This window comes from Triticum aestivum, chromosome 5D (genome assembly GCF_018294505.1).
Source record: "Triticum aestivum cultivar Chinese Spring chromosome 5D, IWGSC CS RefSeq v2.1, whole genome shotgun sequence".
NCBI classification, from domain to species: domain Eukaryota; kingdom Viridiplantae; phylum Streptophyta; class Magnoliopsida; order Poales; family Poaceae; genus Triticum; species Triticum aestivum.
In genome coordinates, this window is record NC_057808.1 from 5020501 (window position 1) to 5041245 (window position 20745).

The 20745-nt window shown below is 42.1% G+C and overlaps 3 protein-coding genes across 23 annotated transcripts; 2 read left to right on the top strand and 1 right to left on the bottom strand.

Moving 5' to 3' along the window:
* The first annotated feature begins 4265 nt into the window (after window positions 1-4265).
* Window positions 4266-10203, top strand: LOC123119060 (heparanase-like protein 1). 21 transcript variants are annotated; one of them, XM_044538701.1, is made up of 11 exons: window positions 4267-4810; window positions 4886-5060; window positions 5421-5534; window positions 5765-5899; window positions 6155-6302; window positions 6400-6517; window positions 6851-6913; window positions 7688-7799; window positions 7911-7991; window positions 9356-9518; window positions 9719-10203. In XM_044538701.1, the coding sequence occupies exons 5-11, from the start codon at window positions 6297-6299 to the stop codon at window positions 9779-9781; spliced, it is 606 nt and encodes a 201-aa protein (XP_044394636.1). In that variant the 5' UTR covers window positions 4267-4810; window positions 4886-5060; window positions 5421-5534; window positions 5765-5899; window positions 6155-6296; the 3' UTR covers window positions 9782-10203. The 21 variants fall into 21 exon arrangements, 15 of the variants coding, with proteins under 15 accessions (XP_044394639.1, XP_044394638.1, XP_044394640.1 ...); XM_044538712.1 differs by adding an exon at window positions 9202-9324 and having other exon boundaries at window positions 4269-4810; window positions 5421-6302; window positions 6851-6918; window positions 7728-7799; window positions 9419-9518; XM_044538714.1 differs by adding an exon at window positions 9259-9324 and having other exon boundaries at window positions 4269-4810; window positions 5421-6302; window positions 6851-6918; window positions 7728-7799; window positions 9419-9518.
* Window positions 10204-13646: 3443 nt separating this feature from the next.
* Window positions 13647-18008, top strand: LOC123124061 (protein SRG1). Its single transcript, XM_044544766.1, has 4 exons — window positions 13647-13799; window positions 15202-15461; window positions 17073-17400; window positions 17766-18008. Exons 1-4 carry the CDS (start codon window positions 13647-13649, stop codon window positions 18006-18008), a joined length of 984 nt encoding a protein of 327 aa, XP_044400701.1.
* Window positions 18009-18062: 54 nt separating this feature from the next.
* LOC123124062 (coiled-coil-helix-coiled-coil-helix domain-containing protein 2) lies at window positions 18063-19563 on the bottom strand. Its single transcript, XM_044544767.1, has 3 exons — window positions 19208-19563; window positions 18953-19110; window positions 18063-18776 (listed from the first exon to the last, which is right to left on the bottom strand). Exons 1-3 carry the CDS (start codon window positions 19368-19370, stop codon window positions 18660-18662), a joined length of 438 nt encoding a protein of 145 aa, XP_044400702.1. The 5' UTR covers window positions 19371-19563; the 3' UTR covers window positions 18063-18659.
* Between the last annotated feature and the right edge of the window lie 1182 nt (window positions 19564-20745).

Sequence of the window (20745 nt, forward strand, 5' to 3'; positions counted from 1 at the left end):
CTGCAAACTATTCAGTGCTTTCATACCTAAAATGCAGTGCAAATAAGAAACACAACAAACTTAAAAAAGGTTTAACAAAATAATGAGTTAAACACTAACAACCACACAAAAAGGCAGCAATGTGCTAAAACCTAATTAATTCCAAACAAACACATAAGGACGCCATGAAGAAATGGACAAACCTAATGAAAAAATGTACACTCCTTATCAGGGTGGAACCTATCTAAACAAAAATCTATGCCCAGACCCTAGGTAATACCAAGCTGAAGAAATGATATAAGAAGTTAAATTTGTATGCATAAAAGAGGACCAAATTAACCAGTTAAATTTGTATGATAACAGAAAGGATATTAGAAGTTTATATTTCTTAATTTAGCATGGAATATGTCTCTTAGTTACTATGAAATCTTTTATAAGTACAAGCATGGTAGTAGAAAGTAGTCATAGTTATCACATAGGCTACTTTATTGTCTCATATTAAATGGTGTAGAAAAGCAACTTTAAACCACATTACAAAATGTACACGGTGCTTAAAGTATACTACAATATAACCCTTAACTAAACAATAGGCATCGATCTAGAAACGAAAAAACTTATGTAGGAGAATATGAAGCATCAACAACACTGAGGTTATGTGCTGCCTCTTTATTGAGTTATAAGCTCCCTGCAACCCACACCCGGGCATGCAACACATTTGTTAACAGAAATAATAAACTTTGGTAGGAGAGGAGAATCTGATTTTTGCGGAGATTCTTCAGTTCATCAAAAAGCAAGCAAAGCCCAGAGAGCAAGAGGTTGAAAGCAGAGATGAGGGTGCGACTTACATGCTGCTGATAACACTACTCCTTGAAATCTGTTTAAACTAGCTTTCAGGATTGCAGAGAAGCACCACCACCATAAAGATACCATACAAAAATTAATTGGTTAGTTTAAGAAATATAAACTTCTAATATCCTTTTCTGTAAGCATACAAATTTAAATCTATGCCCAAACCCTAGGTAATTGGCCCTCTTTTAAGGTTAGTTTTCAGGCTGAAGAAATGTCTTTTTGCGGAGGTTCTTTTCAAGCTGCCCAAGTACAGCACTGGCAGGATGAAACAGTGAAAAAAATAGCATTCATAATTCATCTACTCCCTTCAGTTTTCATTGCATTTTTGATATTTGTGATGTCTTCATTTTAGCCCAATATATAACCCAGAAGAATGGTCTCTAAGTGGTGACTACTATGCAGCAGGTAAGCACACAGCCACACACACAACTATCCGGAAGAATAATGATCTTAAAGCTCTCCCGCTGCCCTAGGTAATTCCAACCAAACTACATTAGGACGCCATGAATAAAATAGAAAACCTAATATAAATCTATGAAGAAACCCTAGCTAAAATCGGAGCAAACAACACCACCACTCCATCAAACAAAAATTGAAACCCTACTTATGAATCTAGGGCAGAAGCCTGGCGAAATCGAAGCGAACTATAGCAGCACGCCTAGAATTAGAAACCCTAGCACAAAACTATGGTGAAAACCCTAGCGGAAGTCCACGGCGGAATCCTAACTAAACGAGGCAAACGACTTCAGCTGGCCATGATCTAAAAAAAATCCTACCACAAGACTATGACAAAACCCTAGAAAATCCAATCGCGTCTCTACACAAATCCCTGCTCGGTGAAGGGAACAACCAACAACCGAGAACAAGAAAAAGCGAGACAGAGATGGGGATGGCGGACAAGGTTGATTCACAAACCTTGGGCAGGAACACCGGGCGGAGGGAGGAACTCCGTCCGCTGTCGATCTAGAATCTACAGCGCGGAACGAGAACGAGAAAGAAGAAGGCGAAGAAGACGGGGAAAAGAACAAACGGATACGGGGAGAAGTAAACGAAGAAGAAGAAATGGAGAAGGAGGGGAAAAGGAAGTGGGCCGACCCAACAAGTGAACGACAGAGTCAGGGGGCGTACGCGCCATGGCGCTACGCGGCGACCTACGCGCCCTATAGGATCCCCGGCGACGTACTCCCCCCCCCACGCTCGCTGGTGTTAACATGGGCCGGCACATTTCGGGGTTTCACCCCCAACCGGTTTTGGGAAGGTTCCAGAACCTTCCCTGAACCGGTTTTTTCATTTTTTCTTTTTCCTTTTTCTTTTTCTGTTTTCTTTACTTATATGTTTTCATTTTTACTCTTTTTCTTCCAATTTTCGAAAATCTATTAATTTGTGGTTTATTTTTTAAGTCATTAACTTTTTTTTGGAATGATGATTTTTTTTTCAAAATCATGGTTTTATTTTTAGTAATTCGTATACATTCTCCAAAATCATGAACATTTTCTGTAACCATGAACACTTTTTATAACTCACGAACATTTTTTCGAAATTGTGAACATTTTCTTCAATTTTCTTCAATTTTTAGAAATTTGTGAACATTCTCTTAAGTCATGAACATGTTTTTGAATTTATGAACAGTTTTTTTCTAAATAATGAACATTTTTAATATTATAGACTAAAATTTGAAAATCTTGTACATTTTTTTCCAAATTTGTGAACATTTTTTGAATTAGTGAACATTTTTTTGAATCATGAAATCTTTTCAAATTCGCGAACATTTTACGAATTAGTGAACATTTTTTTGAATCGTGAACATTTCTTTACAAATTTGTGAATGTTTTTCGAATAAGCGAACATTTTCTTGAATCGTGAACATTTTTTCCAAATTGACGAACATTTTTCGAATTAGCGAACACTTTTTTGAATCATGAACATTTTCTCAAATTCGTGAATATTTTTCAAATTGGCAAACTTTTTTTGATCATGAACATTTTTTTCAAATTCACGAACATATTTTGAATTAGTGAACATTTTTTTCAAATTCGTGAACATTTTTCAAATTAGCGAGCATTTTTTTGAATCATGAACATTTCTTTTCAAAACCACAAACCTTTTTTGAATTAACGAACATTTTTTTGAATCATGATTTTTTTCAAAATCATGAACATGTTTTGAGTTTGTGGACATCTTTTACAAATTCGTGAACAGTTTTTGAATTCCTGAGCATTTTTCTCTAATCATGAATACGTGAAATCGTGATTGTTTTATTTAAATTAGCAACTTTTTCTGAAATTTTAGAACTTCTTGATATCCCGAATTACTGAAAAAAAGGAAAAACAAAAAACAAGGCGGCGTCCCGTCCCGCACATGGGCCGACCCAGCAGTGGGAGTGGGGGGGGGGGGGGTGCGCGCGCTCGCTTCTTCCGCATCGCGTAGGTCGCCATATAGGCGCTCCCTCTTTTGACTGCGCCAGGTTTCAAGTTCAAATCCTAGCTCCGCTTTATTTTTCTTTATTTATTATTATTGTGTGCACTGACAGGTGGAACCCGGTGGTCATTCAGACGTACACTTGCAACTTACTCTGTCCCAGCACTGCAGGTGGGGCCCCCCCTGCCACGCTGCCATGTCTAGACAACAAATGCATATGTATCTGCACGTTATTTGAACCGTATTTGAATCACATTGCCAAGTTTTAAAACCAATTTGGTGTATTTTTCAAGTTCAGGCACCAAAGTAAACATCCGTGACAAGTTTAAGCATCACTGGTGTTATTACCTCTTAATACTATGGCATCTTCAAAACCACAGTATTATCTCTGTCTAAAAACAAACAATCAATCTACTTTTTAAAAACTAAGGAAGCGAAAAGAACGCCGCATAGCTAGCTTCTTTCTCGTTCCCCTCTTTCCAAGCCGTAGCCCCTATGTAGTCTCTGCAGATTGTCTTCGTAGGCGGCCATGGAGATTATCATCCTCCCAGGGCGCTCCTCCCGTCGCTCTCTGCCGGCCGCTGGCCCCTGCTTCCTAGCGGCTCCGCTGTTGCCCCTCCGGCAGCTCTCTGCTCAGCTGGAAGCTTCACTTCCTGTTCAACTATCTCTTCTTTTGGTATGCTAGCTTTGTACATGGTCGTTCAGCTGCTGCACCTGGTTGTTGTACACTAGTGGTTGGGGCCCGCCATTGCGGGCCGCTTGAAAGAAAGCTATGCGCGTCTCATCATTATGTCAAAAAATTTCTCGCGTCACGTGAACATCACAACCATCTTAAAAGGATAAAGAAAAAGCTTAGAAAAACTTTTCTTCCAAAAAAAGTCTCCCTACCATTTAAAAAAAATTCTCACCGTTACCAACCAGCATGCACCACATGGCGTAGCTGGTTGGCCACCATTCTAGCGCCTGTTAATGGGTGGTGATGTCCACGTCGGACTAGCGTGAGACAAAAAAATTTGGTCAGTTGAGAAGAAAAAGAGAAAGAGATTGGCCAGCTCCCAGCCCCCTGTTCCCACACGCAAGCCTCATCTCTCTCCTCTCTCGTGAGCCTCTCTCCCCCGCGACTCCTCGCCGCCGCCGCCACTCACGCCGGCCGATTCCGACGATTCTCGACGACGGGTGGCAGACTGATGGCCTCCTCTCGCTCTGATCCTTCCTCTCATCCCTCTAGATCCGGCCTCTCGCGCTCGCTGCCGACCCTCAGCCATGGCTAGGGTTTCGGGCGCGGCGTCCCCTTCGTCGCCGGCGAGGCTCTAGCGGCCTACGGTGGCTGGTCCCGCCCACGTGTGGCTCTGTCTCATGGACGTTCCTCCCGCGCCCGACGGCCACGGGTGGTCATGGTGACGGCCTCTTTAGCGGCGTCACCGGACTAGCTCCACGCACGGGGAAGGCATCTCTGCCGGTTCCCCAAGGTGAGTGCGAGGCCGAAGAGAGACGACATCGAGGACGACATCCTAGGACATCATCACGCTCAACGGCTTCGCCCCCATCATCATCGAGTTCTTCGGTACGCACGCGCCACCACACGATCACCCTTCCCCTCCATCACTCTCTTGTGTTTGATCGAGTGATTTGGTGGCAGGTTACGCGGCAAACAGGTGTGCGACCAACCGGCAACCAGCGGCGCCATCTCTATCCCCCGACACTGGATAATGGCATGGCTAATGGCCTACGCGCGGTGCGCCCGTCAGTGCCCGTGCTCCCAGGCCGGTGCGGCCGTCACAGCTGCTTGCTCAAGGCAGCGTGCTGACTGCCTGGTAAGCTCCATCAATTCACTCTGAATCTCCTTGTTTTGCAGTCTTTCTCTATCTAGGTTGGCGTTTATTATTTAGGGCCGCGGCTAACACTGCTTCAAATATATGTGCCCTTAAGGCGTAGTGTCCATGGGGATAAAAAAACTCTGTTGGGTTTCAAGTGGTACCTGAACGTTTATTGAATAAAGTTTCCCTTAGTATTTCAAAAGAGAGTCTTCTATTCTCCTTTTAGAACTGAATTTATTTGATATGTTGTTCAGTACAATGTGAACACATGGACAATGCCTTTTCACTATCAAACTATGGTGTAATCTTTATTTTGTTTCCTCCCACACGAATGAAATATGCTCATGCTCTTTTCAGGTTCATGACCTTGATTTTTAATAGAGATATAGTAGAATCGGATATAGTGCGAGAAGCCAATGGTATTGCAATGAGATCTCATAATGTTAGTCTATCCCTTGAGGAAGGGAGAAGGTTAGTCTTCTACACAAATTAACAAACTGTTTTCGCCCACTTGTATTCTGACTTTTGAATGGTGCATTTACAGAAGATAGAATTGTTTTATCACAATATCTTATCATTTATGATTGCCTTTCTATTATTGGTTTGGGTATTCAACTGAAACAAGACTAACAGTTGATACATGTCATGGAACAAACAATTTTGATACTATCTATCTTTGGCAATTGTTATTTTCTTTGTAGGCATTATCCATTAGTAGATCACTGGTAAATGTTAGAACTGCCGCATTGAATAATAGCAACAGTGCTGGTGAACGTATAAAGGATCAAATAGTGCAAACACTGACTGAAGCTGGTGGTCAGGTTGATTATGTTGAGGTAAGATTGAAGCCTTTTTTTATTCAAGTGCCCTTACTGTTTTCTATAAAGAAATTTATTTATTCATTGAGTTTGTTAATATATCTTTAATTTATTTACTGTCCTGCTGTAATATTGATGTTGGCTGTGTCCTAGAGAACCTTTGAAATCTACATTTGTAGCTATAGTTTGGCAAGAGCAGTTTGATTAGCAGCCTAGAACCACTGATCGCTCATGGTGTGTGAGATGAATTGAATTTGTTGCTTACTCTGGGAGGCTCACCGTGGTGTTCGGGCTGCTTGCCATGCCGGCCGGAGCGCCCATACACGTGTTCAAGAACCTCCGGTGTGCGGCGACTGCCATGCCGCAATCAAGATGGTCGCCAAGGCGTACAACAGAGAGATGATACGGCCATGCCATGAAGGTTGCAGAGCATAGTGAGTGGACATGCACTTCTTTACTGCTCCTCTTTGCATATGTGCTCATGTTCTTCTCTTTTTCATTGGAAAAAATTGATCCAGATTGATGCACTTGTTGCCGGAGTTGGCGTCCTTATTTTCTCAAGCAAGCGTAGGTCCAGTGGCATGGGAGCAACATTGTTGAAGGGCCAAGGCTTCATAGTTTGTACGCACATCAAAGGTCTCTTCTAGTCCAAATTGGGAACTCAATATTGAAGTGCTAACAGTCCAACAGAATTTTATGAAGGGGGTTTACTAGGTTTAATCATTTTGGTGCAAGTAGCGGTGCAGTGGAGAATTTCTTTCTAGATGTTTTTTAGACATTGAAGTGCCTTTCAGAAGAACTAAATATTCAGCCGTAACGAAAGTGAACTCGTGTGCCATGACTCTGATAGTTTCCTTAGAACAAGATTTATATAGTACATCTTGAATTCAAACTGCTCATTATTTATATTTATTGAGTGAGATGGTTTGAAACTTAACCTGAAGAGCAGAACTATTTTTCTTTTTGTAGAGAAACTTGGAATGTTTTTGTGCTCGGATCTCGTTCGGAAGTACTACATCATGCAATTCCCAAGTAAGGTAGTTTTTCAGTTCTTTTTTGAATAAGAGTTTTTTCAGAATAAGAGTTCCATTCGGTCTTCATAGCTAGAAAACTGTTTTTTGAGTATACTAGTGGCGGACTGGTGGTTGGTTACAAAGTGATATTAATTATGTGCATTTAAAAGGGTAACACCATCGAAGGGAGGAAAATTCAATAGAGGGAAACTACATTATGCATTTCTGATCTGTAATAAATAAGAGATACTCCCTCCGTAAACTAATATAAGAGCGTTTTACTTTAGTTATCTAAATGCTCTAATTATATTAGTTTACAGAGGGAGTAATTTTTTGATCTTGTTGTCAGGCCTAACTTCTAGCTATTCATTCAAAACGATCTCAGCGTGCAGCATAGACCAATCAATAAGACATCGATCTTATCTTTGTTGGGAAATTCTATTGGATGGGTAGATATCTTGCTAGGTTTTCTTAAGATTCAGTAGCCCAAGAGCAATGTACTGTTCTCTCCAATTTGAAAATGAAGTATGCTGTGGGGAGTGGATGTACAACAAACTGATCTAAATAAAGAAACAACAATCTTTGGGTGACAATGAGATTCATGACGGAGACTCCGTGCAGATTGTCTTTCCTTTCCATTTGTTTCTTCATCTAACCTACATGAATAGATTATATGTTTGTGTTGAACTATGTGGATCATCGAGATGACCCCACCTACATAAATGTTTTTTTATTAACATATGGATGCCTCCTGACCCGAAATATATTTGGTTAAAATATTTTCCTATGAAAGTTTCTATACTATATAAGAAAGTTGGTCTGAAATATTTGAGGCATTGGCCTCTTCAGTGGCGTCACCCGACGAGCTCCACGCGCAGAGGAGGCGTCTCCACAGGTTCCCCGAGGTGAGCGCGATGGTGATGCTCAAATTATCCTTTTAGTTAATGCATGAGTGCTAATCATGCAAAGTACAGTGTATTACTATTCCCTTATGAGAATATTTATCTTGCTCTCAGGAACAACAAGATACATTTGAATTCGTTGCCGATGAGTTATCAATTCTTCGAAAGAGACTACGATCCATGGTGGTTGTTGAGGTTAGTAATTAGTGCATGCTACTCATATCAACACTCTGGTGCTATGCTGCTGATGGCATGTTGTTTGGATGTTTCTTTTAAGACTTTTTTTGACAAATACAAATTGATTATTAAGAAATATACTAATTCTGTGTGAAGCTCCACAACATAAATTTGCAATGTGTAGATAGAAGATGAAATCATAAGCAGCAATGCAACATAGGATAGTTTACCTGTAGATTGAGGTGTCTCCGGACAGATATGAGGAAGTTATTTATCTTCCACTGAGAAAGAACAGATTTTTGTGAGTTTCCACTCAAAAAAGCTATCTAGAATAGGATTAGCATCTTTTAATCCTGTTGAGTCGGTGTATTGATACTGTTCATAATCATGGCACACTTGTACTGTTTGCAGAAATCCTCACTTTGGAACCGAAAATCGAACTCGGTGCCCAGGCTCATCTGCTCCCGCTTAGAAAAAAAATCAAAAGAAATACTAGGAAAATTCAAAAAAATCCAATTTTTTTGGGTGGTAGATAATTTGATGCGTGAGGTCCGTTCTAAATTTCAACTAATTTGGACATCTGACAAGCTCTCCGCAAAAAATACAAATCGGGTCAAAACAGTGCGTGAACAGTAAGCATTTTTACATACCCCAATTTTGTGTTTTTTGCCAGGAGCTGCTCAGATGTCTAAATGAGTTGAAATTTGGAGCGGACCTCACGCATCAAATTATCTACCACCCAAAAAAAACTTGGAATTTTTTGAATTTTTCTAGCATTTGTTTTGATTTCTTTTCTGAGCGGGAGCAGATGAGCCTGGGCACCGAGTTTGATTTTCACTCCGCGTCCCTTTGGAACTTGATAAAAGATGTAAAACCTTCGGATCTAAGTGTAGTCCAGAGAGATGTCCCTCCTGAAACTGTCAATGTGATGAAAAGGACTGTTTCAGGCATATTGGGTCTGCTTCCGTCTGATAAGTGAGAGGGCGACCCCTGGCTCGGTACTTATTTATTTTGGTTATTACCACAGGCATGTAAAGCACCCCAACCGTTAGACATTTAATTCCATCACAAATAGTAAGATCCACACGGATAATATCTCAACTCAGTTATTCAGTGAATTGCTTTAAGATTAAATTGTGCCTCACCAATATTTCTATGAGTCTACTATTTATACGCTCATACACAGAATAATCGCAAAAGATTGTGGCATAATTTTGGTGCAAACAAGTACCTTGATCAACTTGGAATGGCATCGAAGTACAACACAAAAGTGTTCTGCATGCAGACTCTCATCGGAGGCAACTACGGTTTGCTTGACACGAAGACATTCTTACCAATCCTGATTACTCAGGCAAGACTCACATTTGTAAAAAAAATTGTAGGCGGTCGCTGCGATGTTTTCCAGAACGTGGCTCATATGTGTTGATCCCTCCTTCTGTTCTCAGTGCTCTGCTATGGCATCGGCTTATGGGAAATGGAGTTCTCTCAGTTGATATAAATGCGCCGCGTAAGCTGTGTGCTTATGCTCACTTCAGCAAGCGACACGTAAGAATCCGACGCCGTGCCATTATTAAAGTGAACTGCTTGAGATACTTTATATTTGTTACCAATGTTGAAGTGATATGGCTGTTCTTAACTTGCTAAGTTACTTGTGTCTGAAGAGTTACTTCAACTACCATTGAAACATCAGCTTGATCAATCATTTCTGCTATTCTCAGCAAAGCTTTTCTTATTCCACAATGCAGACAGGTGTCATGCTCCTCCTGTTCAACCTAAGCGACAGCACTGGGTACAACGTGACCCTCTAGAATGACCTCAAGTCCTCAACCTGAACTTCAAAAAAAGAAGCGGCCACTAGAGGCGCAGCGGCGGCCTCAGAAGAGCGGTGTCATGGCTGGGAAGCAAGCCGTCGAGCGAGAGCACGAAGAGGAATGAGTACCATCTAAACACCAAGGGCGGCGACCACCAGAGTAGGACGATGCTGCTGAACGGTGTGCAGTTGGAGCTGGCAGGCGATGGCTGCATCCCGATCCTGAACCTCGTGTCGTCCGCCGTGGATTCGATCGTGCACCTGGCCCCGACGTCAATTGTGTTTGTGGTCCTACCGATGTTCGAGGCCAAGGCCTGTTCTTGAGGGAAGAAGGTTGTTTTGTTCGTTTTGTGGTGTAGAGATAGAATCATAGACATGAGGAAAATAGGCAGAAGGACATCACAAGGGCATTTTTACTTATCCTGAATCTTCTTCCCCGTTGAGAGCATCCTGACTTCAAACTAAACAAAAGGGAAAATGTCTCATGGCCGAACAACAGATTATAGTACAAGTAGGAAGGTGAAAGGGGCGCACCCCATCTGGCACCGCCCCAACTTCCTCTCAGAAGGCGCACCTAGGCACAACTTTGAGCTATGTCTGACCCTCCTTGGGTGACATTCCATAGAAACTCCCACACACCTTTGGTCATTTAAACGAGACAGATAATAACACAAACCTGCAAAAGAACCAGTGAACCTCCCTTGAGAATAGAGAAACATGAAGCATGAGAGGCAAAACGAGAGGGAGTGGGCTCAAAGAGAGGATCTTCTCATTCTCACATCAACGACATCCGCTCGAGCCACATCTCGCCGGAATTGGCCAAACCGTACACCGATAAAGAAGAAACGATCAGCAACATATGTGAAAAGGTCCAACGCCTTGCAAAATTTTGGTAGCTACTTCAATAGTGAACTATATGTTCTGGTTTCAGAGATAAATGCTAACTTCAGTTCCATGGGATGACTCTCAATGCCAAGTTCAGTACTCTCATGGAATTGAAGTCGGAATATACAATATTGTCCAATGGTTGTCCAAAATGCTAGTTCCGGTTCCATGACATACAACACAAATGATACAAGTAAAGCAGGGTTTGAGACAAAATACAGTAATCAAACGTAGAAATGCACGGCCTAGAAATATGTAGAAGCATTCATGAAACAAGTAGTACTAAGGCTGGCAGTCTGGCACTATATCATGATCTCACTGAAATCCAATGAAGCAGCACCAAACTTTTGCTTACGGACTTCCAATGAAGCACTTTATGTGCACTAGTGGTTGGGGCCCGCCATTGCGGACCGCTTGAGAGAAAGCTATGTGCGTCTCATCATTATGTCAAAAAATTTCTCGCGTCACGTGAACATCACAACCATCTTAAAAGGATAAAGAAAAAGCTTAGAAAAACTTTTCTCCCAAAAAAAGTCTCCCTACCATTTAAAAAAATTCTCAGCATGACCAACCAGCATGCGTCACATGGCGTAGCTGGTTGGCCACCATTCTAGCGCCTCTTAATGGGTTTAATTAATGACCGTTTCAGTGTATGCGGCTAGCTAGCTAGCAACACGCATGTTGTAACTGCTTCAAACGACTAGCTAGGAAATTTACATTGCTGCATACAAGCTTTTGCCAAACACGCTCACGGTATTCTCAATACTCTAAAATACCTTGGTGTGTCAAAACTGTGGTATCATGTACCTACAGGGTAAAATATTATGGTTTTCAATGCTTTGGATTTTGCAATACTTTGCTACCAAACACAACCTAAGACGTCATTTTCGCTTGCGTACATGAATGTCGAGGCTTAGATCTAATCCAACAACGAAATGGCCAACCATAGAAAATTAGTAGACCGACAAGACATCAGCTTAGAAAAATCCAAAGAAAGGCACTCGGGCCGCGCAATTATACGGCAAGAAAATTGTTTCTGGACGACGCACCTACCAATTTGCTTGTTGGTGTGTGGTAAATTATAATGTGCGGTTAGTAGCAGCTACCAGCACGTTAGATATGACAACGAAGAGGGCGGCGCATTATTTTGGTTTCTGCTCTAAGCATCTTTCGTCATGCTAAGATGAGTACAAACCTCTCCCTCAAAAAAAAGATGAGTACAAACCTCGTTTTGCCGATGCATGTTTTTCTACAGCTAGAGTTGATCCGTACATTTAAATATACATCAACACTACGCATACATGAAAAGCCACCCCCTCTCACGTAGCCGCCTCCTGTAAAAAAGATTAGGATTTCTCTGCTTCCCGTTGGCGCCATCACCGATCCGCCTCGTCTCCGGTGGCCTTAGGGCCATGGGGACACGGTGGATCCCGGCCCTTGCTGGCGGGAGGGCTTCGTGAGGGAGTCCGGGACTAAGGGGTCCTCGGACGTCCGGCCTGTTACCCATGGGCCGGACTGATGGGCTGTGAAGACATGAAGGCCGAAGACTGCACCGTGTCCGGATTGGACTCTACTTGGCGTGGAGGGCAAGCTTGGCGACCGACTATGAAGATTCCTTCTTATGTAACCGACTCCATGTAAACCCTAGATCCCCCCGGTGTCTATATAAACCGGAGGGGTTAGTCCGAAAAGGATAGATTCATTACCATATACACATAGGCTAGACTTCTAGGGCTTAGCCATTACGATCTCGTGGTAGATCAACTCTTGTAACACTCATATTCATCAAGATCAATCAAGCAGGAAGTAGGGTATTACCTCCATAGAAAGGGCCCGAACCTGGGTAAACATCTTGTCCCCCGTCTCCTGTTATCATCGATCCTAGACGCACAGTCGGGACCCCCTACCAGAGATCCGCCGGTTTTGACACCGACACTTCGTTTTTATATGTTTCTTCGAGTTTTGTTAGCTTTGCGTCCTGCTTAGAAAAGCGAGCTGGTTGCGGCTCTCTGAAGATGGAATAAGCTTCTTCTTGCCTAGCCCTTGTTCCGGTGGTGCGTCTAGCATCCTCGGTGGGCGTGTGGAGGTGCGTCTCTAGCGGATCTGTTTTGATGGATTTTCTCGGATCTGGTTGTCGTTGTCTACATTCATGTGTCTTCAGGTTGTATCCTTTCGATATATACACTACTTTTCGTCGGCAACAATTGCTATTCTAGTACGCTGGTCCTATAAGGTCTTAGCACAACAAGCTCCCGACTGTTTGCCACAACAAGTTCTGCCCGGCTCCAGCAAGGGAGGGACGATGACAACGGCGCGTCTTCAGGCTGGATCTGGACGTAATTTTTTTTGGTGGTGTTCGTTGTGTTGCTATGATTGAAGATGAAGAGATAAGAAGTTTTCCGCAAAAATATATATATACAAAACCACCATGTATGGTCTATTTCTCATCAAACGGTAACCCCGTGATTAACATAAGTACAAAAGATTAAGCGGTTTTTCGTACATCTGTCCAAACAACCATATTTTTTCCATCTTGAAAAGAAAGGCAAATGGCCACATGTAACCTGTGGATGTGTCGATGGCCTTCATTAAATATTCACGTGGAGAAATGAGCATCTTACCAACCATGTTCGAAAAGGTTCAAAAACTTGGGCGGCAATACAAATACTCTCTTGCCCTCTCCGCATGTTTCACAATGCACTTTGTAGCCTTGTAGGTGTACACGTGCTATACATATTCCCTTCAAAAGAAAATGTAGGTGCTATACTAAAATTTGGGTAGCAGTCATACACTGCTTAAAATTTTGGGCCGGCCACACTCAAGCTGGACGTTTCAGCCTTTCAGCTTCACTATATATTTTGGCCTCCTGCCCATAGCGCATGCACTTGAGTATACCACCGGGCAATATGAAAGGGACAATGGAGGGAGAAGCGAGCCCTGAGCTGAAACTCGAAGGCGACATACCTGCCCGGTATGTCATGCCGCAGCAGGACCGCCCGTCCGCTGCCGCAGGTGTTGCGCCTATCCCCGTCGTCGACCTCGGCCGCCTATCCAGGCCTGACGCAGATGGTGGTGCCGTCGAGGAGGAAGCGAAACTCCGGTGGGCGCTCGAGACCTGGGGCTTCTTCATGGTGATCTTTCTTTCACAAACAAGAAAATTAGTAATCTTTCTAGGAACAATGCATTATTATGGGACTAATTTTTGTCAAATGGTATAAGTTAGATTTTATTTACATATCTTGTTAATTGCTCACATGCTTCCTGGTCCAGCTTTTCAAAGATTTTAACGGTGTCTTGTGGATGAGCTCATCGTGACAGTTGAACTTGGGTAACTTGAGCCATAGCTCCGGCTGACCTGATACCAGGCAAAACCAATTAAATTTTCTACCCACCTTAAACAGTGGGGACAATTAGGTATTTACTAGTGTGCAGATGCTGTTACTCTATACACAAGGAAAAAACAATTGTTTATAACATATAACAATATAATGTATAGTTGCTTTTTGGCCCTTAATTTTCATTTTTTTACACATGGCATAACAAAACTACCCATGGATGATTTTTAAGGGCTCCTGTGATACAAAGGAATTTCGTAGGATTTGGATCCATAGGATTGAAATCCTTAGGGATTTTCCCTCCGGATTCATTTGTACTACATTTTGGAGGAAAAAAATTCATCCACTCAAACCTTTTTGTTGAATTTCTTTGTTTTCCCTGTGCTAGCAAACACTCTTCCAAATTCTGAAGCGTAGAAAAGGACATGACGGTCTATTTCTAGGTTTTTCCTATTCCCGCATTTTGAGAATCATGCGAATCAAAGACGCCCTAATTTCTTTGAAATTACAAAACACGCATTATTGGTTACACCACAGGATAAGATGTATAGGGTATTACTTGCGTTGGTCTATTGCCGTGCAACTACGTGACGGGCCTAAAGTTACTATCACGGGCTCCCTGGTTTAGTGAGCTAACTAGAATCTAAATAGTCTAAAGCAAAATATTTCTTAGGTTTGCCTCAAGGCCACCATTGGTACCATGCACGAACCAAATCTGTTTCCAGTTACCCATAAGTCATAAAATCCTAATAAATGTACACTTGTACTCATCGATATGTTACTTAACCTAGCGATGTTTCATAGAAAAATCCACTTGTATGTGATTTGGAGAAACTACAGTGAAATAATTTTGAGCCCAAGATTCAAATTTTGAGACTTCTATTTTGAACGCTATTTTTACCTTTTTTTTTACATCTGTGTGCAGGATTTAAATCGTTGTATTATTTTCTAAAATGTTTCAGTGCCATAAACACTTCCAATCTTCACATATGACATTCTTCACAATTTTTTCGAATTAGGTTTCAATTATCTGAAGTAGTTTTGGCTCAGTGAGAGCCATGGTGCCCCAAAGCCAAAAACCCACTATGCACCTTGTATTCTGAACCCAATTATTGATATATTCGGTTTTTCTAATCCTTTTATTTTGTACATACATGCAATATTTGTTATTAATTATTTCCAACTTATTTTGTCCTAGATTACTAACCATGGTATAGAGGCCTCTCTTATGGATGCGATGATGAATGCATCGAAGGAGTTCTTTGGGCAGCCGACTGAAGAGAAGCAAAAATACAACAACATAATTGATGGCAAGCGTTTTCGTCTTGAAGGGTACAGAAGTGAGCTGCTGCAATCTGAAGGCCAGACCCTCGATTGGTCCTGTCGTTTATCTCTGCAAGTAGAACCGGAAGGGGAGAGAAGTTTCCACCTTTGGCCCAAGTATCCCAAATCTTTGAGGCAAGCAATCTGGTTCTCAGTAGCTCACTAATAAGTAGAAGCGCACGGGCCAGTTATTTTTACCATCAATTAGGAAAACTAGCCATCAACTCATGCCAGCGCACGGGCCAGTTATTTTTATAAAAAATCATACATGGCAGAAGTATAATATTATAGAATCTGATTAAAAAATATCTATTGACTATTTTTGTGAGAAAATTTTGGTTACTACTATTACAATCCTTTTTATGTTTGCATTGAGTACTTTAGGATAGTCTTTTTCAGGGAGACTAGTTTAATATTGTTGATAAATATAGGGCGACTCTCTTTGTTGTGGGTTGAGGATTCCCTTTTTGGTACATGGGTTTTTACTTATTTTCTAATTAGAGCTGGGTATGTTTCTTAGAAGTACGTGAAAGGGTAGGACTCTCTTTTCTTGAGTGTGGTTTTTTTTTTGCGTCTATTTTCTTACGTGTGGTGCTTTAGTTTTCTTTTGTACGTGCTTGTTTTTCTTAATTGGGCCGGAATATGTGGTATAGGTACAAACTTAATGCCTTATCTGGTTTGGCATCATTTATACTAACTCAAGTTATATTCCAACTAAAAAAGTGGAACGGGACAACTATTATGTACCATGATTTATGTTTTAATCTCAACCATTGATTATTAGATCTAACGTCCGAATTAATTTGAATGATGTGGATTGATGAGGAGCTTAGTATGGAGTATATATAAAGATGTGTGTTCCTTCAGATAGAAAATATTGGGAAGCAGATAGTGAAAGCCAAATCTGTAGTATAAATTTGATGTTTTTATGTTTTTGGATCTGTTCGTCTTTCGTCGGCATTCGCATGTATTCAGATTGGATCCTTCCGATCTACGCTAGTCTTCATCGGCAGCGGTTACTGTTCTGGTGCGCTGGTCCTATGGGGCCTTAGCACGACGACGTCCTGAGTATCAATTTGATGTTGATGATGAATTTTTCACACGGATGGTCATGTACATAACATTGCAGTTGCAAAGATTCTAGAGACTCGAATAGACAATCAGAGGGAATATTAGCATATCCATTTCTAATTTTGAAGGGCTCAAGTTCTATGTGGGTTTTTTAACAACATTTTCGAGTACATGCTAATGGTGAGAGAACATACGAATCTACACCAGAATATACAGAACACACAAGCAATGACCATTAACCAGCATTTAGCAAAACGAATATTTGCCCAAGCATCAAAATATTTGTGATAAACGAAGTAACAGTATGTAGCATGACCAATGAACATGGGGTTTGAACGAGGTACAGAGCAGAGACTGGAAAATTAAATTGGGCCCGCATGAGGTGGGGAGTGAGAGGATGGGAGGGGTGGTGGCCTTGATTTGGTGAGAAAGCTTAGCTTGAGAGAACTATAGGACATTTACATCAGTGATAGCTTAGAGATAATGTCTCAGTTAGCCAAGTGAGTGGTATTCTAGATTTCCCTATATTCTACCCACACTATTAACAAATTTGACATGAGACTACCCTAAGCAGCAAGCAATAGTTCCATGTGAAATAACATATAGAAACTGAATAAAGTATGCTAATGTTTCTGTTGAATATTTGAACTTGACTTTTCCAGATCATTTGTACAGGGATGTGCTACTTCAGTACGCGTCAAGAACCAAGATAATAAAAGATTGTATCATGCGAGCCCTCGCAAATCTTCTAGAGCTCGATGAGGATTACTTCATCAATAGGACCACAACCAGGGCCCGAGCATTAGCTAGGCTAGGCTACTACCCTCCATGTCCGAGGCCTGACCTTGTTTTGGGCTTCAAGCCTCACTATGATGGTGGCGCCCTTTCAATCCTTTTCATCGAGGAGAACGTCGGTGGCTTGCAAGTTCTGAGAAATGGAAAATGGTACAATGTTCTAGCCAAGCCTTGTACATTGTTGATCAACATAGCAGAGTGCATTGAGGTAGGCACCTACAAATACAAGCTACTTCATCTACTCCCTCTATGTCAAATACTTCAGATTATGGGTCTTGGATTTATGTCATCTTACTTCACAATCTGAATTAATGTTCCAAGGAGTAATCAACAGTAAAACAAAAAGCCCCACCCCTTATTTTGGGCTTCTTTAATGCTAACATGGTTTTGATTGATTGGTTATATGGCTCAGTAGTACTGATAAATGCTTTGCTTATTTTGTCCAAATTTTTTCAGAATGTGAATTATTGAGATACGAAGGGTGTATTAATAAATATGGAAGAATTTGATTAATTGAATATCCTAGTGTGGCCTCTGAGTTGTCACAAAGTTGCATTTAATCTTTTCACGCAGATAATGAGTAATGGCATCTTCAAGAGCCCACCACATAGGGTCTTGACAAATGCAGAGAAGGAAAGGACCTCAGTAGCTATATTCTATGGCGTGGATGTGGAAACGGTGGTTGAACCAGCACCTGGTTTGTTGGATGAGAAGCGACTGGCAAGATTCAAGAAAATAAAGGCCGAGGATTACTATGGTACTGTCTTTGAGCATTTCCGCCAAGGAAAAAGGCTTATCGACACCTTGATAATTTAAGCAAATCATTTTATGTTAGATTTGATTCAAGTTTTAATAGTGGTTGCCTATAAATGTAATAAAGATGCGGTTTCTCTTATGTAAGGATGGATTTTCCTACCACCGTTGTAAAGTTCCGAGTAGCTCTTGGCCTATGCAACAACCATGAACCCTGCGGGGTTATCCAATGATGGCTTGGCATAAATCTTTCAGAACTATGTAATAAACTAAATTATATGCTACTTTTGATATTGTAATTTGAAAAGAGATATGTTCTTCTTTTCTTCCAGTTCGCCACATGGATAGCCCAGTCTTCGCATCTTCCTTTGGCCCTTATTGGTTTTAATATCTCTGCTCAAAAAAGAGAGAGGGAGAGTACAAAAGTTCACATGTATAATTTTCACTGGCCGACAAAATAACTAATATGTTGTGTGGGTGGAGCATGGCCGTGTCGGCAGCTCCCCATTGGTATCAATCAATCTCTGAGTAAAAACAGAGCAAATGAATCAATCTCTAAGTAATCGTTCATTCATAAGGAGACGAGGATGATTATAAGTCGACGAGATGGCTATTACTACTACAAATACCATGACTAGCAACAGGAATTAATCTTGGTAGATAAACCGATATAAACTAAAAACTAGGCGACCGATTGAGCCGAGATCTCGGTCTCTAAGAGATGGTGGTGGCGGCGGCGAGGCCGGCGTTACTGGACCCGCGGTGGCACTGGTTGAGCAAGTCAAGGTAGAACTGGCACCGGCTGATGTCGCTTTGGGAGTGGTTGAGGCACTGCGCGCACCAAACAATTCAACCAAACAATCAATTAAAATTCTTGGCTGTCATCATACAGATCAATAGATAGACACATAGATAGGTACTACTCCTTCCGTAAACTAATATAAAAGCATGTATATCATTACTTTATATTAGTTTAAAGAGAGAGTAGAAGAATGATGGGTACGTACATTGGCGAAGGCCTTGTTGTGGGCGCCGCACGAGTCGAGGGACGAATCGGCGGCGGTGGCGGCCTGGGGCTCGGAGGAGACGACCTGGATGGTGCGTGGCCCGGCAAAGAACTCGACGAACCTGTGGCCCATGGCGTTGCCGGCGCCCCGGGTGATACCTGCAATGCACGGACGTACGTCAGAACACCAGAATCCGTTCTCGATCCATCAATCCTGATGTAGACGAATGCGGACGACTACAAAAATCAAACGAACCGTCGACGATGTTGTATGCCAGGGCCGAAATGACGTTACTGTGGCCGCCGGCGGATGCCGGTACCGGAGCCGGGGCCTTGGGCGCCGGCTTCGTGGGCGGGGTCCTGGCGCGAGGCGCGGACCGGAGCGCCCCCCCCCCCCCTCCTCCTCCTCTGCGTCCCATGGCTGGCCGGAGGAGCGGCGAGATTAGATCCGATTGACGATCTTGGTTGTGTATGTATTCTATTTCTCAGGCGAGGGATAGATCGATGACACATTGACATTCGGTTCGGTGGGTGCTATATATATTAGGCAGGCACGGAGAGATCTCCGGCCGGTGACGGTGACGAGACTTGCCTGCTCCCCGCGTGTGTGCCCATCCGTGCTCCCGCGTACGTGGCTTGATTTGATTGAAACAAAATAAGGCCCGGCCCCACCCCTTGAAAATCAGGAGGGGAGATGATTAGATTAGAAATGAGAAAGGAAAAAGGACAGCCGTAGAACGAAGTGGGAGCACGGATGGGAGCATGGGGAGGGAGCAGGCAAGCCGGATCCGACGAATCTGAATCGATCCCGAGAAAACCGTATCAGTTCGTTTCTATCTTTGTTTTTTCATGCCGTTTTATCTTTTTTCATGATAGTACATGCCTCATTTATATCATGAAAATCATAGTATACGCCACATAAACACCGAACTAACAAGCTTAAAAAGACAACAAAATATCATATAAGGATTATAGTACACGCCACATAAACACTAAACTGACAAGATTAAAAGGACAACAGAATATCATATAAGGATCATAGTACACGTCACAAAAACACCAAACTGACAAGTTTAAAAAGACAACAAAACGATAGCATTTACACAAAGTAATACTACCAAAGAAGGAAAATTATAATCAAGATCGAATGAGCTTCACATCAACCCATGTCACCTACTTCCAACACCACCACAGCAGTTACAAAGGAAAAAAAATAACAGATCACCTCCTCATTCGAAGTTCACGTGGCTCCATCGCTAATATGTACTCCCTCCGTTCCTAAATATTTGTCTTTCTAGAGATTTCAACAAGTGACTACATACAAAGCAAAATGAGTGAATCTACACTCTAAAATATGTCTACATACATCCGTATGTTGTAGTTCATTTGAAATGTCTAGAAAGACAAATATTTAGGAATGAAGGGAGTAGCTTTGAAGACTTACAAGGTGACTCACCAAAGACGAAGCCATTGCCGTTGAACCAATCACACCTGGGCAACATCCCGGACACGCCATTGAACTCCAGATCTAGCACTCCCGCACGACTAAGATGGAGGAGGAGCAAGCCATACCTACTAGCCACGGTCTACGGACCACGAAACCCATCACACGATCCATCATCTTCCAGATGCTGTTGATAAAGACCACAACATGCATCCACTCCTGGACTACTTCTCAAGCTCCGCGCCAACGCTGGAGCAGACACCGTCTCAACGGCGGAGTCTGAGGACATAAGTGCACCGCGAGGGTGTCGTCGCCGCCACGTCATCCTTACTTTAACATGCTTGTTTATA